The sequence below is a fragment of the Perognathus longimembris genome, chromosome 4 (genome assembly GCF_023159225.1).
Source record: "Perognathus longimembris pacificus isolate PPM17 chromosome 4, ASM2315922v1, whole genome shotgun sequence".
In the NCBI taxonomy this organism is placed as follows: Eukaryota; Metazoa; Chordata; class Mammalia; order Rodentia; family Heteromyidae; genus Perognathus; species Perognathus longimembris.
In genome coordinates, this window is record NC_063164.1 from 12302556 (window position 1) to 12321797 (window position 19242).

At 43.3% G+C, this 19242-nt stretch overlaps 1 protein-coding gene across 2 annotated transcripts in view; it reads left to right on the plus strand.

The window, feature by feature from the left end:
• Positions 1 to 19242, plus strand: part of Pax3 (paired box 3) — a 94785-nt gene that overhangs the window by 2850 nt on the left and 72693 nt on the right. The window contains exons 3-4 of one of the 2 annotated variants that reach the window (XM_048344158.1): positions 84 to 213; positions 1350 to 1484. In XM_048344158.1, the coding sequence (XP_048200115.1) occupies positions 84 to 213; positions 1350 to 1484 (265 nt within the window). The remainder of the gene's footprint in view (positions 1 to 83; positions 214 to 1349; positions 1485 to 19242) is intronic. The other variant, XM_048344159.1, reaches the window with a different exon arrangement.

The window sequence follows — 19242 nt, forward strand, 5'->3', positions numbered from 1 at the left end:
ACCAGGCTAGGCCAGGAGCCAGTGGGGTTATTTTGTCTAGCCTAGAGTGCTGGGTACCAATGGAGGTGTATGTTCTCTTAAAGCAGGTAACAACGCCTGATGTGGAGAAGAAAATTGAGGAATACAAACGCGAGAACCCTGGCATGTTCAGCTGGGAAATTCGAGACAAATTACTCAAGGATGCAGTCTGTGATCGCAACACAGTGCCTTCAGGTACTAGACCCAATTAAGGTCTCCCGGACCAACAGTCAGTCACTATTACCCAGGCAGTCATCCACACCACAACCCCCTACTGATTGATCCTGACGATTGGGCGCCTGTTCTCCCAAGACCCTGAAATATTTATAAACCAGACGTTCTTGGCATTTTATGGGGGGGGGTTGCTTGTCCCTGGGGTAGAGGGTTAAGAGACCTCCACTGACATCTCTCCAAAGAAGATTTCTATCCAGAGGCAGGGAAGGGGACGTGAGGCAGAGGCCAAGCATTTATTAATATTGATGTTCCCTTTTAAAGAGAAACAAATGTTTTGGTAACCCCAATCCAAAAGAGAGGGAGCCTTACCAATCAAGATTCTGCCTGTGCTAACAGAGACTTTAGGCAATCCCCCCTCCCATATTCCGCTGAGACTCTGTCTCAGGGACTCTCCTGGCCCCCCAGGGAAGAGAAAGAGCAGTGGTAGAGCCAGAGTAAGGGAGCGTTGGGGGAGTTTGTTTTTAATTAAAAGGAAACTCCCTTTTTCCCTTTGCAAGAACGATATATTTCAGGGCATGGATTTGTTTACCAGACTGGAATCTGGAAAAAATAAATGGGGGAGAATGCATTTTCTTTTGATTTTTACAATAGGAAACGATTCTGCAGTGGAAATTTAAACCCTTTATAGCCTCAAAAAATTTTGGTTTGCAGGGGAGCAGGTCTTCTGTGGTTCTTCACTGAATGCAACCTCGAACCTCGGGGGGTGGGGGGGGTGGGCAACAGCTTCAGGTGGGGAGGAGGGAGGATGCTGGATGAGCTGGAAACTTAGCATACTATCAAGGAAGTGAAAGAAGCGCTTCTCACAAGGAGAGGGACAAAGATGACATATTTCCACACAGAGCCTGGAGGAGCTGCTCAAGCTTTGCCATTCCATACCTAGAGGTCTGTAAAAGGGATGAGGGTTGTGAGTGGAAGGAAGAGACAATAGTAAGCCGGCATGGATGGATGGTGGAGGCCGGAGCAGGAGGAGACAGTGCCCAGCTGAGCGAGTGCAGGACCGGACGGAGGGTCGCCCTGGCGGGGCTTTTAGGGGGATGATTCTTGTACAGCCTGGTGTGTTTCAACTGCCCGTTGGCCCTTCCTCCTCTCGTATGCAGTGAGTTCCATCAGCCGCATCTTGAGAAGTAAATTTGGGAAAGGTGAAGAGGAAGAGGCTGACCTGGAGAGGAAAGAGGCTGAGGAAAGTGAGAAAAAGGCTAAGCACAGCATCGACGGCATCCTGAGCGAGAGAGGTAAGCGCCGCGGCGCAGTGGCTGTTTGCTCCTGGCCCTGGCTACTCTCCATTCTCTGACAACTCATCCCCAGCTACTAGAAGGGCCTTCAAATGAAAGAGCACAGAGGTCCTTGCTATTCAACCCCAAAGCTGCTCTGTTGTAATTTTTTAATTTTATTTTCGGGGTGCCAGGGATGGAACCAGGATCTCATGTAGACTAGGCAAGTATTGTAGCACTGTCACACTTTCTTTTATTAATTATTGTTATTGTTATTATTATTATTGATATACATCAACTTTAGTCCACCCAGGTGTACACCTGTGAGTGGGTTCATCTGTATGTGAGGGTAGTGGTGTCTTGGAGCTGAGCGGAAATCAAGACTGGGAATTGCTGAGCAACTGGGATATGATAGACGAGTTAAGCCTCCCGAATTTGCAGTAGCTTTTCCAGCCTCAAGAAAAGCAGGGCTGAGACAGAGGCAGAGAGACAGAGAGAGATCTTTGATGGGTTTCTAAATCTGTCTAATCTCTGCTGTGTTGTGTATCTATGCAGAAGTTGTCTGTTTTTGTCATTCGGTTTTAAGTATTGACGGCATTTAACCTGAACCCAAGCTTTGGTTACAAGAGTGAAGGATCTGTGCTCCTGGGTTCTCAGTAGTACCATCATCCTCTGCCCCCCAGGGGTACGGACCACCCACTCCATATTGGCTGTGGCCTGTCAGCACCAAGAGAAATTCTTCCCCCACCCTCAAGGGAACAAGAATTGCAGACTGCGGCTTCCCCATTATTACCTGCTTGGAGTTGTGTTGAAACTTCAAAGTTAGGTAGGGGGAGGGGGGAGGGAGAGGGAAGAGAGAGCGCTCAATGCCTTGTGAGAGAGATCTGGACAGGATCCTTTTGCCAAGAGCAGGATAGTGTCTAGGTGATTTTTGGGCTTGCAGAGAGTTGCATCCCTTCAACTTAAAAACCACCAGGCGTGACTAGGATCTCGTCTCACATTTGGGGGTTCTCTAACCTGGATCTCCTTGGGATGAGCTAAGTTTTGAATTTGTCCAGAGGGCCAGATAGCTTTCCAAGCGGGGTTTTAGGGAATTCACAAGGACTAGCCTGGCCCTTGCTCTCACTGGGGTGGGGTCCTGGGTGGGATTGAGCCAGGAACTCACTCCTTTTACTTGTATTGTCTATCCCTGGGTATAGGACCTTCTACAGCAGCTTCTTTCCAAATGACCATAAAAATCTGTATACAAGAAACATTTAGGTTTACAAAGAAATAAACGGAATGCTTGGGGACACTCACGCAGTTGAGGAAAGATACCTCAAACCAAAGCAGGGTGAGCAGCGCGATGGAGTGTGCTGTCCTGTCTCTCCCTGCAGAGCAGGAGCCTTCCACAGACTCATTTTAAGCCTCTCTTTCAGAGGATGAGTTTTTCTGGCCTGCTCTCAGAGAATACACTTTAGTTTTTATTCTAGCCCAGCAGTGGCTACTGGGGTGGGAGGAAGATAAGGAGTTGAGTGGACAACCTCAAACCTAAAGAGCTCTTAAAGCATTGGCACAGAGGGCCCAGAGTTGTTGGAGAAGCCTATCGTCCCTGGCTTTGCTAACTTGTTGCTGGAAGCCACAGCGGGCCCGAGCTGCCTGTCCCTATGTCCTCTTAGTACAGGCAACCGAGGCCCAGGAGACAAAACGCCCCAAATGAGCTGGTCAAACATTTGTACAACTTTTCCAGCTTTTACAAAGAAGGCCTTCTCTACACAATCTACACTTGGAGATGAACTTGGGAGACAAAGCCTGGAGAGTCCATTGAAACTCACACTTTAGCTTGGCCCAGACAAAGCTCCAGCTCGAAGCAGCTTGATGTGAACAAAGGAAGGCAACCTTTTTATAATTCAAGGAGAAAAGAAGAGAAAACAGCCCCACAAAGGACCCAGAATAGACATTATGGGCTTGCAATGAGGGATGAATTATTCAATGAGCCCCAATAGCTGCTGCGCCAGGAAGTTTTATGGACTCTCCAGTGTGGAAAAAGTGGTCATTTCACCTACAAAATGTTTCTAGTCTTTTTGGGCCGTCTAGCTGCGCTTACTGCCATTCAAGGGAAATTGCTACCAGTTTAAAAATCAGAGTATTCTCCCCAGTGGGGGCTGTGCAGTTGACAACACAGACACACAGACACACACAGACACACACACACACAGACACACACACATACACACCCCTCAGCAGCTGATGCTTAATTTAATTTGGAGTTGTCAGGGGACAGAGAGCCTCGCTCTGTTCCGTGCTTCCAGTTCGTTTTCAGGATACACCCTGGAAGGCAAGAGGAACCCACAGAAAGAATGGGGTGAAATGTACTAAAATGCAGTTCGCATTCTGGAAACCTCAAAAAAAAAAATCCCCTCTCTTGTTGGGCATCCGAAGTCTCAGGCAACCGCCCCCCCCACCTTCCCGACCCACCCCCAGCTTGTACAATAGACCCGATGTTGAGAAAGAACCCTTAGAGAAAAGGAGGGAAAAGTTGGTGAGGGAGGGACTTGCTGCCACGGATGTGTTAGCCTGGTGGATCTGGTGGGCACTGCAGAAATGGGCTTTCTGGGGACCCGTTGGCGCGCGCAGGGTTTGTTTGGCAGCGTAAAGAGGCGCCCGAAAGAGGTCAGAACCACTCCCCTTTATTTCATGGAGATCTCTTCAGGTTTCCCAACGTTCGCGTGCTCCTTTGACCATCCCTAAAGCAGCGCAGCCAGCGGACCCGCTGCGCTCGGGGCCGGTGCGCCCAGGCGCTCGCGAGCACGAGGCGCGGCGCGCCCCCGCCGACTCCATCCCGGCCGTCCGCCTTCTCGCTCCCACGGCCACGAGACGGTTGGGCAGCGTGGAACCCCACTCCCTCAACCCACTCCTGGCTCTTCCTGCGATCGGGGCGGTGGGGGGGGGGTGGAGCGCGGGAGGGTTGGTTGGGGCCAGCGCAGCCCTGGGGAGCAAAGCCCGGGCCCAGGCACCCGGGGCTGTGGGCACGGCCCGTGCTGGGACCACTCAATGGGCGCCTCTGTTCCTCCCCCGGCGCGGCTGAGTGGGCCCGCGGGCGCCGCCACAATGGGCTGGGCCCCCTCTCCGGTGCCCTGCGCCAAAGTGCCGCGCCGCGCCGCCCCCTCCCCTACGCCAGGGCCCGCTGGCTCGAAGCTTAGCTCGCCGGGCTGCAGCCGGCTCAATTGCCTCCTTTATGTCCTGCTCGCTTTCATCTAGACACAGCCCGCCTCCCCCTTCTTCTTTCTCTCTCTCTCTCCCCCTCTTTTTTTTTTTTTCCTCCCTTGCCTGAGGCTCGCATTAGTGAAATTTCTGCAACCTCCCCCCCCCATTTTTTTCTTATTTTAAAGAAAGCTCTTAACACAAAAGCAGTGACTAATCAATAGAAACAGCTCCTTCATCATCACCTCCTCCTCTTCCTCCTCCCCCTCCTCCCCCTCCTCCTCCCCCCCTTTTCCCCCTCCACCACCACGACCACCACCACCACCACCACCACCTCCTCCTCCTCCTCTTCGTGTCTATTTGCCACCCCCCCTCCCCAACTTCTTGCAGCAAAGTGACGCTTTTCCTGTTTATGAGTTTTGGGAAACATTTTTGCTTTGTGTCGTAATGGAATTAAAAGGACAGATGAGGAACTGTACATGGACACGCGCCTGCGAGGCTCTCCCTTAAATATTTAGTTGCAACCTTACAATTACTGACTTGTTGTGGAGGCTTTGAAGTGTGAGTTCGGGGGAGCACGAGGGGAAAAGAGGCCAGATTGCCAAATTGATGTTTTGATTGGGGCTGGAGACACACTTTCACAAGACTTTCCCCTTTTCCAAATCACAAGCGAGCGTGGGAGGTTTGCAACCGTTTCAAAGATTAATCTAGGAGACTACAAGGCTGGGTTGATTGGTTGGGGTGTGTGTGTGTGTGTGTGTGTGTGTGTGTGTGTGTGTGTGTGTTGGGTGGGGGGGGGGTTGTGTTCTTTATGTATCTCTCCGAACCGATTTGCCATTTATAGGAAAGAGTGTTTTTTTTTTTTTTTTTTGTTTCTTTGAGAGAACAAAAGTGACCGAAGTTTTGCTGGAGCTCCTCCCAGTTTGTGAGCTCTCCTAAAATCAACAAGGGCAAATGATTTCAGATTTTGAATATATATGATCTAGTTCAAACCACAGAAATAGTTTTTTTTTTTTTCTGTAAGCCCTGGAATTCTTCATTTCCGTGGGATGGCTGAGAAATGGGCTTTTACAGGAAGAGTGGGCTGTACAGAGGAAAAAGGCCCACTTGCTACAGGGAAGGGAATCTGGGGCTAAGTTTGGGGTGGACAGGAGACAAGAGGATGAACTTTCCCACAGATTAAAATGGGGTATGGGATTAAAATAAAATAATGGGATAAGAAGTTTGTGGCCATAATGGGATTGAATGTTCATCCTCAAGTCTATTTGTCAGCATCTGGGAATTTGACCTCAACATAGCTGCTACACTTAATAAGGAAACATCATCCCTTTCAAAAAACAACAACAAACAACAGCAACATTGGCACTAGAAGGACTTGAATTCAATTAGAATACCATGCTGTGTTCTTTCCTTCAATGGTAGCAGTGAGGATTTCCCGGCTGGATCTTTGTAACAGCAGTTGATCCTTGATTTCTTTTTCTGCTTGTTTGTTCAACTTGCTTAAGTGCTGTATGCTTCGTTCACTTGTTAGTTTGATTTTGTTGAGTGCTATATGCTTAGTTCCTCGCCTTATTGAAAACATGCATATTTTCTAATTAATGCCTGAAGTCATATGTTTATTTTGGGGGTTTGATGTGCTTGTTGATAGCACTGGAGTGGGAAGGTAGAGGCTCTGAGTGTGTAATAATTACTGAAGGGTCATTTACGAGTCCCCAGGGCTGAGCATTAAAACCCACTCGGCCGGTGAGGCGGAACCAGCCAGCGTGCCTCCGTTCAGGCGAGTGGAATATACAGAAATCGGTCACGTGAACAGGAGCTGGTCAGCAAACCCGATGGCTTCAACATCTATGAATATTTTGAGGACAGAACAAAATGCTCTCTTAATTATGAGTTTCAAGGTTCAAGTTGTTCATAGAGTAAATAAATGACCAGTGAAAGTTAAAGGCGTGATCATCCAGTGAACGAGATTTTGACGGAATCTGGGATGGAGAAAGGGTTAGTTCCGTGGGACTCAGCGACAGGTAACTTATTTATGTGGTCAAGTAAAGATTAAGGCACTATTAAGAATTTACTTATCTAACAACCAAGACACAAGGCAATTAAGCAGTCAGTTTAATGTCTTATCTCACAGGCTGCTCAGGAGTTGTTTTACAACTAGGAATTAAAATCTGAAAAGGAAGTTTTCAGTGGCCCTGGCCAAATATTGATTAAGTAGCTGTTTGTTGATACCATTGTTATGCATTAAAAGGCCGCAAGCCGGGCCTCAGTGCCATCCTCTATTGTGGGAGATGGTTAGCTGCAGAGATCAAAGTCTGAGACCCTTCAGTTTATCTGTCCTGGCAAACCTTCCTTTTCCGCTGAGGAACTGACCAACTTCTTTATGAAATAGAAACTGAATCCAGTTACATGTACATGGCTCATAGGAAAGACACATGGGGTGTTTTTCATTATTCCAGGGCGATTTCTTGTTTAGAACTGATGCTGAAATGGTGATTTTATCATCAAATTGAATCTCTCTCTCTTTTGTTGTGGTGGAAGGAATGGTGGTATAGGAACTATGATCTGCCTATTACTACTGTTAAGTATGAGAGTTTTGCTAAAGCTGCATTCCAGGCTATCATCATAGAGAGAAAAGATGTCACATTTGAAAACAATGTAGAACTAGGTGTGGAATAAATACACAGGAGATTTTCTACATGTGTTTCCATCATTTTTGTATTTGTAGATGGTTACATGATTCTATTATACATTTTTAAAGCCCTGTATAATATAGGAATAGATATGTGTTCATGTGTGACATCATTGAAGTTTATTTACAAATTGGTTACTATGAATTAAGCTGGTACCAAATTATATTATCACACAAAATAAAGATTTATTTCTCCTGTGAATTGCACGATCTAGAGGCATCAGAATTTGTGGTAAAAGTAAAGTTCCTATTATATACTCTGCTGCTGAATGCTAAAAAAAAAAAAACCCCTGAATTAATTCATGATGTTTTGTGGCTATTGATTTTTAGATGAACTATTAGATTTTTGTTCATTTATTTAAATGTTCAATGTATTTGTCGTGATCTTTCTTTTATTATGAGGGCCAAAAGTCTTGCAAGAGATCTGTGCTCAATTGCAAATTCCAACAAATCAGTCTGAGGCTCTACCTTTTATGCCAGCTTCAGGCTGTGGCTATTTAGCCGTGCAGTAGATGAGGTTTTTCTTAAACTTATTCTCCATGGACATTTCAGCACATAAATAATTATACAAAGAGTTTTTCACTTTTGATTTTTATTACTCTTTCTCATGCTATTTTTGTATTATTTTTCAAATTGGCAGTACTAGAGTTTGAACTCAGGACCTTGCACTGGCTAGGCGGGCGCTCTGCTGTTTTGCCAAGCCTCCATCCCTTCTTGCTTATGCTTGACCGAGATACATCTCTATAGAACAGAATCATTGGTGGATGTTTTAAAATATTTTCTATTCTAATTAATTCCTAATTTCTCTGTGTTTAAGTGATCGCACATATGAAATGTTTAGTCCCGATCATTGTAATAGAGAATGAATAAGTGAAGTAGACTCAAGTGGAAGTTAAAGTCAGTTCATATCCGTTATGGTCCCCTATCCTGATGGAGACAGGACATTAGATTTCTTTGCTGCATGTATCACATGCACACACATACTTTATATACATGCGGAGTTAAAGTGACTTTTCTATCAGCAGTGTTAGGCTGTATGCTCAGTACCCTGCCAGGGATACAACAGATCCTAGCTCCCTGTTGGATCTCATTTTCTTCTTTTAGTTATTTTGCTGCTGGAACAACTGGCTACCATTAGCTGAGGAGCTGTGGTCCTGAGAGGCATAAAGAAAGCAAAAAGGGCTTTGCCCCTCTCCTGGAAGTTGACCACGGAGGAAGGGAGAGAATCGCCCTGTGGCCATCCCTTGCCCTGCTGTGAATCATTTTTGACCCCTTCATGTCAGTCTTCAGTAGAACACGCACATTTAGCTTTCAGTTGAACTACCCTATGGGTTGGGGTAGAGTGCAGAAGAACGCCGAGCTCCTGTAGTGTTAGGAGTTGGATTGCAATTAGGATAGTTCTCCTCTAAGAAAGCTTCACTTCAAATGCTCTGTGCTGAGCTTACGCTCCGAAATGAGGGTGTATTTACTTTTTACTTGGGACACACACAGTTATAAAAATGCCTGTGAACATTATAAAACACCTGTCTAATTGGGATGATCAAGAACGTTCATCCTTCTCAGAAAGAGATAGGAAAATCACAGAATATATTTGTGGAAAACAGTTGAGTAGATTTTTATGAATTCTTGTCAGTGTCTCATTTTCTTTCCTTCTTTCCTGACAAAAAAATGAAGAAAAGGTTAAGAGTCATTTTCTAATATGGAAATGACCATTTCTTTTTAAAATGCAGTTTTAATAAAGAGCATCAGTGTAAAATTTAGAATTTGGCTTGACTTGATTCCTCCCCCGTCAGGATTAAAAAAAAAAAGGAAAATATTGGGAAAGCATTTTACTGTATACTTTGTGTATTTATTTGTAGCATGTTAAACTATTGTTGAAGGATTTTTAATAAAAGAAAATAGAATAAAATACCTCTTCTCAGAGGCAGAGTAACTTGATCAAAGTCATCTGGACTTTCATGTTTCCATATTATGGTGAGAGACTAGAACTCATGACAGACAGTCAAACTAGTTCTACATTTGTATCCTAAGCCCATTCATCAATTTCTTGATGGAAATTTCTTATGTACTTTTTATTGGCCAGTTTTCCTGCATGTCTAATAGACTTTCAATATCAATTTTGGATTCAAGAGGCTAATTCTTCTTCACTCATCTTAGACATAATCCAATAGATTCTTCTGCTTTAAAATAGCCAGTCAAAATGCTTTGTGACCAAGAAGGGAGACTTCTTGGCTTGGGGGAATGAAAAATCCACTGATTTTTCAGCATTTAATGATTTAGAAGGTCATATTGAGAATTCAAACAGCATAGTTTTATAGAAATATAAATGTAGCTTTAAAAATGTTTATCATCGTGAAGCCTATTTCTGGAATTCAGTGAAGAATTAAATGGTCGTTAAGTCCTTAGACAGACACTATAAGTATGCTAAGATACTAGGCAAGAAGAGAAAGTTAGTTACTGTTCAACTTATATGGCAACATAGAATTGATTTAGTTTATTGTATACTTTCCTAACAAATGCGTGGATGGTCACAAATGCATCTTGACAGAAAGTCTACATATTTGTAGTTTGTGAATTTTTTGTCCTTTACCTTTTTTTTTTAAAGCAAATGCTAGTCTAGGCAGAGTAGTCAGTCTTTACACATGTTTTATTTGTTTGCTTGTTTATTATGGTGCTAGCATTGAACACGGCCTCACATATGCTAAGCATGCATTCTTCCGCAGAATTATACTCCTAAGCCTCAGTCATTGATGTTTCCAATCAATCAATATTTAAGTGTATTATCATGATTAGGAAAATTTTGGCCAAAGAGTGTGTGAATGTGTTTGTGCCTCTCAGTTATCATGGTTGAGCTTAAGTTGACCTGAAAAGAATGAATTGGTCCAATTAATTTTTCTTATAAGACAGGCAATAGGTTTCATCTTTTGGAATCATCTCCTGGCCCATTTCCTGACTAAAAGTCATTATAGAAATGCATTTTTTTGGTCCTATCTGATTTGAACACACTTCAAAGTACTTTTCCATATGTTTTCCTGTCTTATAAACACAGTACTCGAGTGGGGTATGCTTGTATGGCCAATGCTACTTTAAAATTGAGGTGAATTGAAGTTCATGTGTTGACTCGACATCTGTAAGGTGGGGAGCATTATGCCAACGTCCTAGGGTTCTGTGAAAAGAAAATGAGAAGGTGCATGTTATATACAAATTATATGGACCCATATAAAACTCAAAGTCTTGGGGGTGGGGGTGGGGACGGCTCTGAACATGGGGAGAATGACCACCAGCCTACAAACTAGCAGATGGGCTCTGCCCAATGTCAGATAAAAGTTTAATTCAGGGCTTAGCAGCAACAATAAAGACCCAACACACACACACACACACACACACACACACACACACACACACACACACACACAGTCTCTTTGCACCATGCTAAAAAAAATTGACTTTATAAGCAACTATTTAATGTAAAAGTCTTTCTCGATCTAATGGGTATGAAAAATAATTTAATTCTAAAAGCACTCACCCAGATGTTAAAGGATATTTCTTAAATTACTTTTCTTCTTAGCCTATCATGATGACATTTTTCTTTCTTAGATCAACTTTGCTTTTGCAAAACTCCTTCAAACCAATGTTTAATTTGGTTTTAATTTGGGTTCATTTGTGTTTTTTTTTTTTTTTCTGGGTTAAAGTTGAATTAACCAGTTGCTTTCTGAAGAACGTCTCACAGGTATTTTTCCTCCTGTTGCTACTTAATTTTGTGGCGTCGTGTTCCCCGCCCCCCATTTTCTCTTTCTATCACTCTTCAGTCTGCTCTGGCATGCCTCTGTAGTTCTTCCTGTGAGACAGTGGGCATTTTGCTTTCTTTGTATATGATTCTATTAAATTCCCTTCCCTTGAACATTAGAGCTTGGGGAATGCACTAGTGTTCTTTCACACTGGGGGAGAATTCCTAACGATTTTGCTATCTGATTTCCTTCCACTTGCTCCCCTTCTTCCCCCCCCCCCCCTCAAAGGTAGGTGATTCCTTTGCTATCCGGGGTGCTGTGTGCATGAAAGGAAACTATCTGGGCTCCGCACAGCCTCCACCCTTCAGTCTTTCTCCTACCAGCAAGACTTGCCAGGACAGCCACTGGTGCAAGGAAGGTTGTTTTCTTATCCCTGCATGCACTGCTCTGACCTGTGACGGAAATAGGTCAGGCTGGGCCATCGCCAGTTTATGCAGCTGTTGTGGCTTAGGCGTCGCAGCAGGCAGCCTGGGCTCCTCAGCCGCCTGGGGCTCCAGTGAACTGGTAAAACCTTGCTGGACAGTGAGGGCCTTTTTTTTTTTTTTTTTTTTTTAAGATAGTCCAGTTCCCTCCAAACCCAGGCTTTTAGATGAGAGGGGACTCCTGGATTATGTGACCCCACTCCAACAGGAAGAAGCACTTGCATTCCCAAGACTGCATCCTTATCCACCCAGTCAAGTGAAAGGCATGCCCTGCCAATTTTCCTTCTCAAGTCATCATAAACCATTTATGAGTGGAAATCGCATTGGCTTTGTGCACATTTCAGAAGCAATACACACGGAGATGGGCTTCTGGAACGCTTTGTTTCAGTTGTTACCTGTCTTTCTGGGGCATCTAGGTAAAAATGTAATGACATCTTTTCCCTGTTTGGGTTGCTGGCCTCCCTCTCCCATTAAATAAAAGGAAAAAAAAAAAAAGGGCCAGGGCTTTGAGGTGTACAGGCTTTGAGTTCAATCCTCTACACACACATGGAAATTCTTTCCTGCTGGGGGCTGGTGATAAGGATTGCAGTTCAAAGCCAACTCTGGCAGAGAAGTCTGTGAGACTCATCTCCAATTAGCCAGCAAAAAGCTGGAAGTGGAGCTGTGATTTAAATGGTAGAGTGCCAGCAAACACCACCACCTAAGTAATAATGCTTGAGCCCTGAGTTCAAGCCCCAGTAGTAGCACACTTATGTACATGCACACACTCACACACACACACACAGTTCTTTCCATTAGCTACAGAAATGGTAGCCTATTGTACTTGGCAGTGTGTTTCTTCTTTTTGTTCTAAACTTTAGATTATATCCCATCCATTATTCTTCATCAGAGTTTCATGTTCCCTCTCGACCTTGTTTGTATAGCTGCATAGTATTCCACTCATGGGCGACTAATGATTTATTTCGTGTTGAGAGCATTTCCAGACTCACACCACCATTTGGCACAGGAGTTTATTTATAAAATAAGGGAAGGGCATCTGTAATTCTGATAGCTTTGGTGGAAACTGGGTTCTGTACGGAGAACAAATGGTGAAGGAATAGAAAAGCAAGGAGCAGGGGCATGTCTGCCTATGGGCATTTGTGGTAGAAAAACAAGGCACTTCTCCTTTACCATTATACGTAAGTAGGAGTTTCGAAATTACTACTCGGTTGTTCCACGAACAACAGCTGCCTTCTGGAAACATCTCCAATATTCTATTGTTTTTCCAAATGGAACATTTTCTAAATTCAAGGAAGACTTTTTTTGTTTCCCCTTCTACTTATTGGTGTCTTTTTTTTTATGCTTGTTTCGGTCACTGCTTATTTAATTTCATTCCCAACAAAATAGTTTCTTTTTATTAAGGTTTCTTGCTCACTTTTCTTTTTGTACTAAGGAAACTGTGGATAGTTTTATAATAATTTAGAAGCAACTAATTCTGACTGTTGAGCAACACAAGAGAGATTATTTTTCTAAATCAGCAAATTAGGTTTGAATTGGTATAATAAGACCTACTCTTGTATTTCTAATTGTGTAGAAGTACCAACCTGATGTTCTAGGGCTTTCCCCCTCCTTCCTTCCTTCTCTTTCTTTCTTTCTCTCTTTCTTTCTTTCTCTTTCTTTCTTTCTTTCTTTCTCTCTCTCTCTCTTTTTAAGTGATGGTGTCATGATTTGAACTCAGGGCCTTGCATTCTTGCTTGGCTTTTTTGCTCAGGGCCAATGTTCTACCACTTGAGTCACACCTCTACTTCTAGCCTTTTGCTGGTTGAATGGAGATGAGCATCTCAGGGTTTTGTCTGCCCTGGCTGGCTTTGAACCATGATCCTCAGATCTCAGCTTCCTAAGTAGCTAGGATTACCAGCTACTTATAAGCATGAACCACCAGTGCCTGGCTCTAGGTGTTTCTTGAGTTTGGCAATGGCTGATTTTTAATGCTTATGAATTTGGGGGGAGTTTGCATCCACTCCGTGCTATGCACAAAAGACTTTTTATGTTTTCCCACATACCTCAGTTCCCTCAGATCATTTCAGCCTATTTTCACTTAAATCTGATGCTTGGGAATTCAGTTGTTGATACTGTTAAATACCTGGCTTATCCAAACTAGGAGTCAGAGTCTGAAACTAGCCAGAAAGAACTGGGCTCCAACTGTCTGAGAAAAACAAGCCCACCCTCCACCCCTTCCCCCACCCCAGCCGCCAAGAGAACCAGAGATGTGACTGCCCATACCCATAATTATTATAGATCAAATGTTTCAGCCATCTCTTCTTAGGAATGTACCACCCAGGGATAGGAGAAACGAATTTATTTGTGACTATATATATTTTTTTTAAAAAAAGAAACTTAGTTTGGCTTGAGAAAAATAACAAAAACATTCTTTCTTGTCTGTTATTGTACCTACCCCAAAATGCCCAGTACATAGCCTGTCAGATGTGAGGACAGCCCATCTTCTTCATGCTAGATGAAACACGTAGCTAGGTACCCAGGACTCCCTTCTCCTTTTCCTTCTGTCTTGCTTAGGGAAATCTCAAGACAGAACTCAGCGAAGGGATAAACAGCCCTGGCATTCAAAGCATCTGAAAAAGAGCTGAGAAGAATCAAAAGCAGCCCCCCCCCTCTCTCTCCCCCTTCCCCCCTCTTTCTCTCCCAGATCTTTGCATAATTTAGAATGAATCAGGCCCATAATTTGTGGCATCTGATTACTACCTGTAAAAATATCCAGCTCTACACATAGGAAGAAAGGTCTAGGGAGGGTTAATCCCAACAAGGAACATTTTGATTTGTTAGGTTGCCCTGATGATGTTCTCGACAGAAGGTTATACCAAACACAGTAAGTTGCCTGCCCTGGTAAAGCAACCAAACTCCAGATTTGCCACACATTATCACATGGCTTCTGAGCACACAGGTTATGGGAGCTAGAAAACAGAACATTCTCGAGGGGACTGGCTACAAGGCAGTGAGCAGGTGTTTGTTGGGAGAGGTACTTTTTCACTTCCAATTTGCAAACTTGTAATTGTGTGTGTGTGTGTGTGTGTGTGTGTGTGTGTGTGTGTGTGTGTATAGTTTTGAGGATGGGACCCAGGATATCCTATATGCGAATGAAGTATAATATCATAGAGCTATATCTGAAACCCCAACTCTAAGATTCTTTAGCATAGAAAGAACACTTGTGAATTTATCTGGGGGTTGGAAGGGATGGTTTCATTTTCCTCTTCAATTCCCCTAGTGGATGGAATCTCAGTGTTTGGAGTTGTTGAGTTTGATGTTGTAAAGTTTGGAAACTTCCGAACATCCTCTCAGACAGTGTCTTAAGGAAGCTTGGGAATCTATTTCAGGAAGTGGAACATGTTTCTCCTCTTAGTGCCTCCGGTGGACTAGCAAATCCACCAGGGGCAAAACATGACCTGGAAAGCCGTCCAGTGTGGAAGGTGCCCAGGTGTTGGGATTTTGCTTGGTTTTTATGCAGACAGGGCACTTCTGTGGCATGAGTATGCACAGCACACAGTCATCAGAGGGTAGTGGAAAGGCAACTTTTATAGTTGCTTCCTAGAAACCAATGTCTGTTTGTGGTCAATGGCCTTGCCAATCTCTGAATACTTGCTGAGTTTTTGTCTGGAAGAAGGAGGCAAACAGAAGGCTTAGTATATAGCATCAGGTCAGAAATGGCAAAGAGTGAGGCTTAAGGGTAGGGTGGCTCAAGGGGTGCCTGGATACTGACAGTGTTGCTGTTAGATGGGGAGCAGGCTTAAATAGAAGGCCAGATGGAAATCTGAGGCCTGGTTTATGTGGGACCTCCGTTCTGGCCTTTTCTCAGTGAAGACTTTGGACTTTAGCATCTCTGTGTCACCCCTTTGTCTGTGGGCAGGGTCAGCTGACTTTTGCGGGGGCAGTGGGTCCTTGGGATGTAAGAGACTCATGGGACTCCAGTGTGGATCAGGGCAGGGGGCTCTTTTCCTGCTCACATATGTCTAATCTTTTCTGCTTCTCTCAGGAAAATCAAAACTGAGTTGCAGCACCAGCCTTCTCTTCCTAATGAGGTCCCAGACTATACCTTGGTCAGATAAGGAGAAAAGTTTTATTATGAAATACAATGAAACACATAGAACCAAATTCTGTCTGAATCTTTGTTGGCTAACTTTCCTCATTTTATTGAATTACTATAATTTAATGTTACTAAGTTTAAACTAACAATTTTCCCCCTGAAATGAATTAATTCTTTTTGTTTTTTTAATAAACAATGAAAAAACAAGTTAAATTTATTAGAAAAAGACAATGACTATCTGTCACATTGAAATTCCTAGTACTTGGAAAATCCTTGTGGAAAAACAAGGAGAAATAAAAAGAACTATTTCTCAGACTATGTTTCCTAGGAAAGGATGTCTTTCAGAGAAGTTTAACCTTCTCTAAGGTATGCTTGACAATCTCTTTGCTCACTGTCTCTCCTCCTGCAAGGTTTGGGAAATGATTCCTCATGTCCTTCATCAATCAGCTTGGGGCTGACATAAGGGGAGGAGCAAGTCAATCTTCGTCTGGTCTCCTTTCTCCTTCTCTCTCCTTGCATTGTCTTCCCCTTGTGCACACACACACACACACACACACACACACACCTGCTCACTCAGGAGTCCACCCAGTTTTCTCTCCTCAAATAGAAAGTCAGCTGTTCCCACCTCCCAGAGGTGCTCTCCCTGTGCGAAAGGCTTCTGAGCACGGACGATTTGTCATGCTGGGCTCTTAGGTATCATGGAGGGGAAGCTTTTGATTTGGGCAAGCATAAGACTTTGTGTACTCCTCACTCTGCAATCTAACAGTTCTGGTCTACACAGTGAATAGACAGGACTGGTCCTGCTAGGAGCAGACTCCTTGTTGCAGAGCCAGACCTGTAAAGACATGGTGCCTTACTGAGTGATCTAGGTGGAAACAGGACAAGGTCAAGCCAAGGGCATCTTCTGCCCCAGTAGATTTCCCCTACCTCAGTGCAAGAGCAGGGCTGAGTCCTGTAGATCGCATGGCAAAAAGTAGAATAGAAATGACAAAACCAAAGGTCTTGGGGGTTCTGGGAGATTCTTGTGTCTCTCCCAGCTCTGATCTGAAATCTCATGACACTAATGGCTCCAAGGCATTTGTCAGAAGGCTGAAGAAAGGAGACAACTCTGGAACGAGTTCCCTAGGGTGTCCATTGTCTGCTGGGAGTGCTTCTGGCCAGCAAGGATGAGAAGCTCAAATCCCCAGAGCGTCTGGATTGCTTACGATCTCCTAAGCTCTGTTACCTTTCATGGGTGTCTTAGACTTTAATGTACGCTGGCTGGCTCTTTGCTTCTTGTACCTTGTTTGTTCAGGGAGCCCAAATCTGGTCAGGCACCTCATCCATGGGGTCTTTATGCTCCATGGTATCTTTGGTCCTTGTAGGGAGCCCCTTAAAGAGATCGGGGCCTGAGACCTCACAGGAAGATAAGTGATGTCCACTCACCAGATCAGTGCAGGAGAGCAGAGCCCATCCCTGGCAGGGCCTTAGTTCCTTCAAGCTGTCCAGGTGGCATTAGGCAAAATTCAGATGATTCTTGTAGACCTCCCAACATATTTCTGTGGCTAATATGTTCTCCCTCTCTGGTCCTCGTTCTCCTCTCTTTTGGAACATGTGATTCCTAGGAAAGGTGCAACCTCACAACTCAGGCAGGCAATAGTATCTGTGGGCCAAACCCTCTCTCAGCTCTGAGGAGCTCCAGGCAGCTGTACACGGACACAGTGGGGGCTCTTGGCAGTTGGGTAATCAGGATAAGGCCGGAGAAGGCCCCAAGACACTGAATGTTTTAGATGAGTGACTCCTGCCTTGTCTCTGGGTAGGGTCAAGAAGCCTTTGGATGCTGGAAGAAAGTTCTAGAAACAGGAGCTCATGGAAAGCCCCATCTATGCAAGGATCGTTGCTCCTCCAGTCAAAGCTCCTAGGAGAGGCTGTTCAGGTCTGAGAGTGTTGTTAAGAGAGTTTAACCCCACTTGGTTGCCCACTTTTCTGGAAGGAGAGGAGTTGGAAGCAGAATGGTAACATTGCTTCTTTCAAACCTCTGCCTAGAGGATTTTTTTTTTTTTCCCTCTGAGCCTAGAAAGGGACACAGGGATTGCTGTCTGCTGATCTAGCCAATGGTAAAAACTGGCCTTGAGGGGAGGGGTGAAAGAGAAGGGAGGAGGAGGGAGAAAGAATCCGATTATGGTGCTTTTGCTCAGTTGATTCTAAGATATACCTCAAACCAAACAATTCAAACAGGTTGTACATTTAGTAGTTGCCAGAGACTGAGTTTGTGAAAACAATTTCTCATTTTTTCCTCTTTCTTTTCCTTCCTTCTTTCCTTCCTCCTTTTTTCCTTCCTTCCTCCCTCCCTTCCGTATATTTACTTGCTTTTGAGTTGAAAAACACACATACACTCACAAATTCAAAAACCAACTCATATTTGACTCATTACAATTTTTGACACAAAACAATTTTGTAGAAAATTTGTCAAGATGAAATAAGAGATTATTCAAATCCCTCCAAACTTTTTTTTTGGTAGTTTGCTATGAAGTAGTTTAGAAACATGGAAAGAATGTAAGGAATAATTTTGTTATGCAGAAAACCATTTCAGCCCAAAATGTCATAGCATATCAAGAGAAGACTTTATTATGTTTTCTTTTGAGATTTAAAACTTTTGTATTTGTAGAAGAAAATTATTTCAAATGTTACTATTTACAGTGGATGGATTTTTTAAAGTATATGTTCTGACAAGAGATAATAATCCATTCAACTATTTTAGCCTTTAGTTGCCAAGACTGGATGATAACATTAGTAAGGTAAAATGAATGTATTTGGAAATGTTAGTCTCTTTTTCTTTTGAGTATTTTGTCCATATATACAATATCTACACTAATATTTGCATTGATCTTTTTGATGAGTCCTATATATATGATTCAAATTTTGTTGAAGTTTTCTTCTGTTACGCAAGGGAGATACATGTAAGCAAATATTGCTAAGTAATATTTATTAACCTTTCAAAATTGAGGCTGAACACTATAAAATGAGGGCATTAGGAAGAAAAACTAAACCCCTCAAACATCCAGAATAACAAGCACTACTGTTTACCATATGAAAGAGTTTATTTCTATTTTTCTTAGTGATTAGCCAGCACTCAGATCAAATATATTGCAATTTTGAACTTTGAATTGCAAATTAAAATTTTTATTTGATAAGAGAGAAAGGCAGTTCTTGACCTTTAGATTAAAGAAGAAATCTGATCCTAGCTACTTTTAGCCAACATTAGATTCTTTTTTCTTCCCTCGAGTAACTCCATACAAATCAAAACAATCCAAATTATCCACTCCCTTTTCCTGGTCCATAGCAAAGCTCTGACTTAAAATGCTACATGAGTTGGGTTCCAACAGGTTGTAAGAAGCTAAATTGGTGAGCGTTACGGCATAAATTTATTTATTATAGTTTGAACAGCAAGATAACCATATAACTTTTAAAACGGCAGGCATTTATCATGCCTTGCCAAGTTAGGGGTGGTGAGTGATACTCAAACTGAGTATTTGATTTCCTCGTTTTATTTTTTTCCATGTTTTCTTAGGGAAGTGCTAGCCGGGATTCGAAGAAGCCTTGTTATTCTGTGTAACTATATAAAAACATTAAAACATTTTAG